Source organism: Mandrillus leucophaeus, unplaced genomic scaffold (assembly GCF_000951045.1).
Source record: "Mandrillus leucophaeus isolate KB7577 unplaced genomic scaffold, Mleu.le_1.0 Scaffold245, whole genome shotgun sequence".
In the NCBI taxonomy this organism is placed as follows: domain Eukaryota; kingdom Metazoa; phylum Chordata; class Mammalia; order Primates; family Cercopithecidae; genus Mandrillus; species Mandrillus leucophaeus.
The window spans coordinates 1,192,487-1,201,361 of NW_012102532.1; the positions used below are offsets into that span (position 1 = coordinate 1,192,487).

Consider the following 8,875-nt stretch of genomic DNA (forward strand, 5'->3'; position numbering starts at 1 on the left):
TTTTTGGTGAGACAGGGCCCCACCGTGTTGCCCAGGCCGGTCTCAAATTCCTGGGCTCAAGTGATCCTCCCGCCTCGGCCTCCTAACTTATTGGGATCACAGGCATGAGCCACCACACCTAGCTACTTTTTCTTGATTCTAACTACCTCTGCTCATGCCAATCTTTTTTTTTCTTTTTTTGAGACAGGGTCTTGCTCTGTCACCCAGGCTGGAGTAAAGTGGTGCAATCTTGGCTCACTGCAACCTCCATCTCTCAGGCTCAAGCCATCCTCCCACCTTAGCCTCCCAAGTAGCTAAGACTACAGGCATATGCCACCACACCCAGCTAGGTTTTGTATTTTTAGTAGAGATGGGGTTTTGCCATGTTGCCCAGGCTGGTCTTGAACTCCTGACCTTAAGTGATTTGCCTTCCTTGGCCTCCTAGAGTGCTGGGATTACAGGCGTGAGCCACTGCACCTGTCCCCATGCCAGTCTTAAAACTGGGAATAACCCCTCTTCATTTTACTTCTGCGTTTTCTTTGATTCAGCTGCCTCCTGCATCATTAGAATTTTCACATTTCTTCTTGTTCAGATTTGCAGCTCTTCACTTAGTGCATGTTTGGTGTACGCAAACTGATGGTAGTGATGGTATGTTTTGCATAGTACATACATACTGCTCCTGTGATAAACAAAGCATTCAGCCTTGCTCACTAACTACTAACTCCTGCCTAGTTCCAGGATGTCTCATTGGCCTTGCCTAACAGCCACAGGTTTTTAAATTAAATCCAGTGTATTGGTAGGTAATGTGAAGTCACAGGTTGTGCCCTTTCTCCTGTTTCCAAGACGATTTACTGGGGAGTGCAAATATGGCTGCACAGTAATCTCCTGAAGGGCTTGCTGGGCTCCACCTCCTGTGTTTTTGGTTTAGTAGGTCTAGGGTGGGCCTGAGAATTTGCCTAACAGGTTTCCAGATGCAGCTGCTGGTGGTGGTGGGCTAGGTAATGCTGTTCTTTGGTCATGTTCCCTGTTCTTCAGGTAGGGAAGACATATGAGCTACTCAACTGTGACAAGCACAAGTCTATATTGTTGAAGAATGGACGGGACCCTGGGGAAGTGCGGCCAGACATCGCCCACCAGGTAACTCCAGGGACAGTGCTCACAACCCTTTGAGCCTCTGTTTGGAAGGGTTGGCAGCTGAGTGCTGCCTCTCTTCAGCCTTAACCATGCCGTGGTTTCTGCTTTGCTCAGAGTTTGCTGATGCTGATGGATAGTCCCCTGAACCGAGCTGGCTTGCTACAGGTTTATATCCATACACAGAAGAATGTTCTGATTGAAGTGAATCCCCAGACTCGAATTCCCAGAACCTTTGACCGCTTTTGTGGCCTCATGGGTAAGAAGCCTTAGAACAAAATTCACAATGAACTTGTCTGTAGGGAAGAAGGGAGGAAGAGGAAAAGGGAGAACTAAATGTCGGATTTTTAAGCGAGGAGATGGGAGAACAACATGATTAATACCAGGACAAGGACTCCTATTATTTTTCTGTTTGTGGAAACTCCACTCTCTTGTTCTTGCAGTAGCTTCCTGGCTGAGTGAAAGAGGGAGTCTGAACCTATCACTGTACAGCTAGCCATATGCTTGGCAACTGTTCGTTCCTAACATTTCAGGAGTCCAGTCTGGATATAGAGCCCACAGGGAACTCATCTTACCTATGGGGTTTTCCTTGTTAGATAATGACTGGACAGAGAAAGACGATGGTCTCCATTTACCTCTGAACTCTTTTTCCCCCTTCTAGTTCAACTTTTACACAAGCTCAGTGTTCGAGCAGCTGATGGCCCCCAGAAGCTCTTGAAGGTGAGGTATTGAAACCTACTAGTTGAAGGTTGGTTCTGGGAATGTTTCTGGGGCTGACTTTTCTCTTTTTTACTTTAGGTAATTAAGAATCCAGTATCAGATCACTTTCCAGTTGGATGTATGAAAGTTGGCACTTCTTTTTCCATCCCGGTTGTCAGTGATGTGCGTGAGCTGGTGCCCAGCAGTGATCCTATTGTTTTTGTGGTAGGGGCCTTTGCCCATGGCAAGGTAAGGTCTGGGCTCAACCCTGAGGTTCTTGGTAGAGCTGAACTTAGTATAGAATTCCCAGAGCAGTAGGCGTTTTAACAATGCTTACAATGAGCTAAAGACACATGACAGTTTCACACCCTGCCCCAGTGCACATCCTTTGAGGACTGCTGCCATATTTGTAATAGTCACAGTTAGGACCTTCTTCATCCTTTGTAGGAATTTGATATTAAACAGCACAGCTGAAATACTAGCTCAGCCATAGTTTTCCTGACCTAAAGAAGGGTTGAAACAGCTACTGAGTGAGAGTTGGCTGACAAAACTGTTCTTTTCTTAGGTCAGTGTGGAGTATACAGAGAAGATGGTGTCCATCAGCAACTATCCCCTTTCTGCTGCCCTCACCTGTGCAAAACTTACCACAGCCTTTGAGGAAGTATGGGGGGTCATTTGACAGTAGTAGAACCTGTTCTGAAACCAGAAACTGTTGAGGTCGCATCCTTTGACCCTGGTCTGAGCCGACTGCTGGAAGATGATCTTTTTGCACTGAGACTGTGGAGTTTGGGGAAGCCAAGGCTGTACATTTGCTATTTGTTTATCCTATGAATACTGTTCTTGCAAACCTGGTTGTTTTGGGGTTCCTAAAGTATCTAATGGTGTAAAACTGTTTGTTCCCCTGGGACTTCAGGGACAGATACGAGGTTACAGAGTTTACAGTTTGGTTCCATGCTTTGAAGGCAGGCTTTAGCTCCTAGATTCCTGTGCGCTAAAGGAGAGAACCCTGATAATCAGCCACAGCAAGGGTGGAGAAGAACTGTGAAAGACAGCAGTCAGGAATGCTGGTGGTGAAAAACTGAACAAACAGAAGTGATTTTATCTAATACAGTTCCAAGGTAGAAAAAGTGGAGCAGGCAGGGCCTCGCACCCCTCTCCGCCCCCCCATGGGGGGGGTGGTGGTAGCGGCACATACACAATCATAGTAACTTGGCAGAAGAAAAACAATAGATTCCTGGCTAGATGGGGAGAGATAAGGCAATGTGCATGGGGGAGCCAGAGGGGAGATGTGGACCCCTCTGCTCCTCCCACAAGAGTTTCCCCTTTGGGCCAGGCATGGTGGCTCACGCCTGTAATCCCAGCACTTTGGGAGGCGGAGGCGGGCGGATCACTTGAGGTCAGGAGTTCGAGACCAGCCTGGCCAACGTGGTGAAACCCCGTTTCTACTGAAAATACAAAAATTAGCTGGGCGTGGTGGCACGCCTGTATTCCCAGCTACTTGGGAGGCTGAGGCAGGAAAATCACTTGAACCCGGGAGGTGGAGGTTGCGGTGAGCTGAGATCGCGCCACTGCATTCCAGCGTGGGTGACAGAGCAAGACTCCTTCTTCAAAAAAAAAGCTTCCCCTTTGGCCCCAAATGAAGACTTGGCTGGCAGCAGAGGCACAACTGGAAGCATCGATCTTCCACCTCCCTGGCTTTTCCATTCTCTGTGCTCTGGGGCAAAGGAGTGCTATGAAAAGGGAGATAAGTAGTTTCTGCACCAGTCCTGCATAGGCCACCTGCAAGACAAGACATGTGATTGGAAGGCTGGTTAGTTACTCCCCTACTTCCTGGTCTGTAGCCCTTCCAGATGTTTCCTAGCATGCCTCAGTAAGTCACAGCAGTCATTGCCCATACTGTGTCCCTTAGTAGCCAGGCTAATCCTTGGAATTCACCCCAGATTTCTAATACTATTTTTTTTCCCCAGTCTGTTGCTCTATTCTGTAACCTGGTGGTGGTTTTAGCTTAGCTGTATTCACTTACCAGGGAGATGGATCATTCCATCTTCTTTAACTTCTCTTTCCTTGGCACCATTGCTTTGTGAACATAAGGCAATATGAATAGTAGGCTCAAGAAGAAGACGTGGCCAAGGAAATAGATGGATTTATATACCTGTGGAGAGAGAGGCCACTGAGGTAGACAGGCATGGAGCATCCCTCGCCGCCCGAGGTTGCAGTGAGTCCCTCCCAGTCTCATAAGCAGGCCTTCACTTGCCTTAAGCCATTTATCCCACGTGAAGAGGCAGAAGGCAGTCATGGAGTAACCCATGAAGAGCCAGTGGATGGTCTGTTGCACCAAATAGTAGAAGGGCTGGAGGGCAGTAATGGCGGCCAGGTTGCTCAGGGTGGGGCTCTGTTGAATGAGCCTGGCAGCCTGGGGAGGGAGGAGGAGCTCATCAGCATCTTGTCCCTCATATGCCCCTTCACCCCCACCCTGGAGGCCTACCTGTCTTTCCACAATAACAATGAGGAATTCCATCTGGAAGCAGACCAGGTATCCTGAGTGCAGGCCATGCCAGAGGGCCAGGAATAGCAACGAGAGACCCTGAGAGAGTTCTTTATTTCCAAGGAACTTGAGTCGTTTGAAGAAGTAGCTGGAGAAAAGGGTGGGTGGGGCGACCCTCAAACTGACTGGTCCTTGCATCCCGCCACCTGCCTCTGGGTCCTCACCCTGAGGATTGGAGTGGAGTGCTGGTGGGCTCCCACGAGTAGCCCCCAGAGGGTACAGGAGGCAGTGCTGACTGATTAATTTGAGATGGAAAGCAGACCCAAGGCGGAGCTGGAGACCGTGTGTGCACGAGTCACTTGGTTCAGCAGCAGTGACTGAGTGCTGATGCCGAGATCAGTGGTGAACCAGACACTCAAGCTGCCCACACTCTAGTGGTGGGGACAAACAAGTAAAGCTGTTTATAAACAGGGCAGTGGAGGACATAAGTCCATTGGCAGAGCTGGAGTAACACCCAGGTCTCAACGCACTTTTGTATCTTGCCTTTTTTTCAAATGACAGGAATGGTTTTTTGGGGGGGGTATAGGTGGGGATCAAAGTCTGTGTGAGTGACAGGGGGTTCTGCCCAGGTGGGAAAGACGCATAAGGGTGAACATGGTACACCCCTGCCCTCCAATCTGGGAAGACAGTGGAAGGAAGGAACCAGGGTCCAGGCTCCCCACCAGCAGCTCACCGGGCCACCCAGGCGTTGGTGTTGATGTTGAATGAGGCAATGGTGCCAGTGAAGCGGGGGTTTGTTTCAAAGAGCCACACCTTCATGTTGGCACAGGCATCCCACTTTGCCTTGCCCTTTTCTTCAAAGCCATTGAAGCCCAGGCCCGTCAAAATGCATACTCCTTCCTGAGAGGGAATAGCTCAGTTAGGGCTCTTGCCACCCCCCACACTGGCCTCCATGGCTCGTCTAAACAGGACCCGGTTTCAACTTTTCTACTTACTGTGACCAGCCAACAGGTGACGTATTTGTACAGGACAAACTTGCCCCAGATCAGCATGTACATGCAGCGGAACCAGAAGGGGTGGTTCTTGAGAGAAGAAAGCACAGTGCATTAGGGATATGGCATGACTAGGCAGTTTCTCTTAGCACTCTTCCTTTTCACACTTGTGGCTGGCTACTTCATACCTGCCTAAGGCCTGCTGCCAGATGTCCCCAATAGTCTGGCCTGATTGCCTTCACAACAGGCAGAGAGGAAGAAGCAGAGGGCCTGGAGAATATTCATTCACCTTTCCCTTGGAGAGCCCCAAGGGCAGCATTGTGTTTAACTCCTGTTTGCCTTCGTTGGCAAAGTTTTTGGAATGAGCATTTGGAATGTTAAGTACGGAGGGGCCCATATTGGATTTAAATTTAAGGAGAGAAACCTGCCCAGAATTACTGAACTGTTTTCAAGTTTTTCAGTTGGGCAGGAGCAAAAGCCAGCACTTCCCGCTTCCCTTGGTTTCTGAATTCCCTAGAAGCGCCCAAATGTATCAGTCAAGAGAAGAAAATAGGCTGGAGAATCAGAAGCTGCTGTGCTCTGAGGGGTCACGTGGATGTGATAAGGCAAGCTAGGAGTGGCTCCTAGAGAAGGCAAGGGGTGCTAAATGTGCAGCTGGCACAGCCCTGTGCCCACAAAGGTCGTTCAGTGGTGGCCAGTGAACGTGTCCCGGCCTGGCTGGCACTGACACCAACTCACAGATCTAGAGCATTTGTAGGTGATATTTCCTACTTCTCTACTATCTATAGGGATCCTTGCCTGTCCATTTTCTAGCTCTGGTGCGGTCATGCTGCTGCTGCTTTAGTAGACACTCACGTCATAGTCTTCAGTGAGGAGATAGTCTTCTGTGATGTGGGGGCTGAGCAGTGTGTAGCCCACTAGGTAGAAAAGGCCCAGACTCAGGCGCTTGAGAGCAGGAATGGTGCTGGAAAGGAACGAGTGAAGTTCCTGGTCATAGAGAGCACAGACTATTCCCTTCACACTCTGACCTTCAGTTATGGAGAGGAGTTTTTAGGGGTGTGGTTGTCTACCTGGAATGGGATGAGAAGCTCTGCTACCCAGTGTTTCCTGTTTCAGGGAAAGATTTCTATGGCCGGCTATGAGGAATGGGGACTGCAAACCTCTAAGAGTTGTGGGAAGGTCAGGGCAGCAGACAGTGGACCAGTCTTGTGTTTACCCCTCAGGGATGCTACTGATCTCAAGGTCTTGCCAGGTTTCACAGTCTCCATTGGGACTGAAAACCCAGTGGAGGTAAGACAATAAAAATAACCACTTTGAATCTGCTCCTTCATTTCTTGGTTGAATTGATGCTGAAACACAGGATGGACAAGTTCTCAGTGAAGGAATTCTTTTGGCAATAAAACTTTTTTTTTTTTTTTACCTTTTTAATTTTTATTTTCTAGAGACAGGGTCTTGCTCTGCCACTTAGGCTAGAGTACAGAGGCATAGTCATTGCTCACTGTGGCTTTGAACTCCTGGGCTCAAGTGATCCTCCTGTCTTGGCCACCTGAGTAGCTAGGACTATAGGCATGTACCACCTTGCCTGGATAATTTTTTTTTGGTAGAGATGGGGTCTCACTATGTTGCCCAGGCTGGGCTTGAACTCCTGGCCTCCAGTGATCCTCCTGTTTTGGCCTCCCAGAGCGTTGGGATTACAGGCATGAGCCACTGTGCCCTCCTACATTTCCTACTGATAAATAAGTATTTTTGAGACAGGATTTGGCTATGTCACCCAGAATGGAGTGCAGTGGTGTGATCAAAGCTCACTGCAGCCTTGACCCACCTCCCCTGGGCTCAAGCAATCCTCCCACTTCGGCCTCCTACGTAGCTGAGACTACAGACACATGCTACTATGCCTGCTAATTTTTGTATTTTTTTGTAGAGACAGAGTCTATGTTGCCAGGCTGGTCTAGAACTCCTGGGCTCAAGCGATCCTCCCACCTCAGCCTCTCAAAGTGCTGGGATTACAGAGGTGAAACCACTGTGCCCAGCCTCTAACCTACCTACCTACCTACCTACCTATCAATCATAAATATATTTCATATATATGTGAAAATAGCTTTAAAGGCAGAAATGTGACTGGTTCAGACAAAATCCTGTGGCATAAATGTGGATTTTTATGTTTGTACCAGTGTCAGAATGGATAGCTGGAAGAACCCTAAACTAAAAAGGGCCCACTCCTGGCACAGAGTATCCATTACAACAGTCCAGGGCCTGCATGACACAGGTCTCTACGCCAGGGTCATGCTGGAGAATGCAGCTTTCAGAAGAGTCACTTCAGAGTGAGTGCAATACCTACATGAACATCTGGACCAAGAGGGGCGATTACCTGTTTGGTATCTTTCCTGGTATGTCAGTCAGCTCTCCCTGCACCAGCTTCATGTAGTGATTCATTGAGAATTGGGGCCCTACCAAGAAGGCCCCATAGAAGTAGGAGAAACCAGCAACTTCCAGCAGGGAAGGAACACCCCGTATGGCATATTTCTGTTGCTCAGAGGACAAGGAATTCTATGCCAAGAAGAGAATGCATGGTTCAGGATAGCCTTGAATCTCCCCACAAGAGCCAGTTTGAGTGTTCCCCACCCGTGTGCCCCACTGACTGGGGTTCTTCAAATAGCCTTCTCTTTGGGGGATGACAAATAGTTGCTTCTTGTGGAAATGCGTATGTGTGTGCATAGCTGGCTGTTGCTGCTGCAGCAAATGCCTTGCTGGCATTGATCTCTGGACTTTGTGCAAGAGCTGGATCCTGGGCAAATTAGGTTTGTTGATCCTTGCTCAGTGCTATCTGAAAGGGAGATTGCACAGGCTGGGGAAATGAGGGAGAGGCTCTGCTCTGGAATTTGGGTTCAGTCTTTGTTAACAACCTTTTTCTTCCCTTTCATTAAGTCTTGAACCTCTCTGCTGATGAACGGGTACTTACCTGATCTTTCCCTCCGTCAAAGTAGTCAACAGCCAAACCTGAGCAGAGAGAGAACGGGTGGGTAGGGTGATGGGAGAGGACACTGAGGATGTGGCCTGTAGACTGAGTGCAGCCAGGAGTGTACGGCGGAGGGGTGCCGAGGAAGTTTTTAGCGAGATGGGGGAGGTACCTACATGTAAGGAAGGCAGGCAGTAACCATCACTCACCAATCAGCTTCAAAGTCAGAACACAATGTGGCATTGTCCACTTGATATCGTAGTTGCCGGTGGCTGTGTAATAATATCCAGCCAGAAGGTAGGCCTAGGAGAGGCAGAAGTATGTATTCCAGCATCACTACTATTTCTTCTCCCTGCTCTGAAATTCAATGTTCTCTTTCCTTTTTCCTTTCTCCTCATCCCATCATTAAAAGCCTTAATAAATTCCTACAAATGGAGGTGCTGAAAACCTATAACAGGAAGAGTGTTGCTCAAGGCTTCTTGGCAAAATGAGGGCTAACCTGAGATGAGAATTTAGATGCTGGGACCACAGGTGCATGCCACCTCACCTGGCTAAGTTTTAATTATTTTTGTTTCACCATGTTGCCCAGGCTGGAGGGCTAATTTTTTTTTTTTTTTTTTTTTTGAGACGGAG

General features: G+C 48.6%; 2 protein-coding genes across 4 annotated transcripts in view; one reads left to right on the top strand and one right to left on the bottom strand.

Annotated features, from left to right (window-relative positions):
- The window catches only part of EMG1 (EMG1 N1-specific pseudouridine methyltransferase), a 12,503-nt gene that overhangs the window by 2,350 nt on the left and 1,278 nt on the right, over positions 1 to 8,875 (top strand). The window contains exons 2-6 of one of the 2 annotated variants that reach the window (XM_011983024.1): positions 1,015 to 1,116; positions 1,228 to 1,369; positions 1,772 to 1,830; positions 1,909 to 2,058; positions 2,375 to 2,656. In XM_011983024.1, coding sequence (XP_011838414.1) covers positions 1,015 to 1,116; positions 1,228 to 1,369; positions 1,772 to 1,830; positions 1,909 to 2,058; positions 2,375 to 2,488 — 567 coding nt within the window. In that variant the 3' untranslated portion in view covers positions 2,489 to 2,656. Of the gene's footprint in view, positions 1 to 1,014; positions 1,117 to 1,227; positions 1,370 to 1,771; positions 1,831 to 1,908; positions 2,059 to 2,374; positions 2,657 to 8,875 lie in introns of those variants that run through there. The other variant, XM_011983025.1, reaches the window with a different exon arrangement.
- The window catches only part of LPCAT3 (lysophosphatidylcholine acyltransferase 3), a 41,526-nt gene continuing 35,531 nt past the window's right edge, over positions 2,881 to 8,875 (bottom strand). The window contains exons 4-13 of one of the 2 annotated variants that reach the window (XM_011983022.1): positions 8,452 to 8,545; positions 8,246 to 8,283; positions 7,655 to 7,833; positions 6,142 to 6,250; positions 5,290 to 5,376; positions 5,028 to 5,194; positions 4,295 to 4,442; positions 4,064 to 4,222; positions 3,833 to 3,961; positions 2,881 to 3,588 (exon numbers count right to left, since the gene is read on the bottom strand). In XM_011983022.1, coding sequence (XP_011838412.1) covers positions 3,845 to 3,961; positions 4,064 to 4,222; positions 4,295 to 4,442; positions 5,028 to 5,194; positions 5,290 to 5,376; positions 6,142 to 6,250; positions 7,655 to 7,833; positions 8,246 to 8,283; positions 8,452 to 8,545 — 1,098 coding nt within the window. In that variant the 3' untranslated portion in view covers positions 2,881 to 3,588; positions 3,833 to 3,844. Of the gene's footprint in view, positions 4,443 to 5,027; positions 5,195 to 5,289; positions 5,377 to 6,141; positions 6,251 to 7,654; positions 7,834 to 8,245; positions 8,284 to 8,451; positions 8,546 to 8,875 lie in introns of both variants that reach the window. The other variant, XM_011983023.1, reaches the window with a different exon arrangement.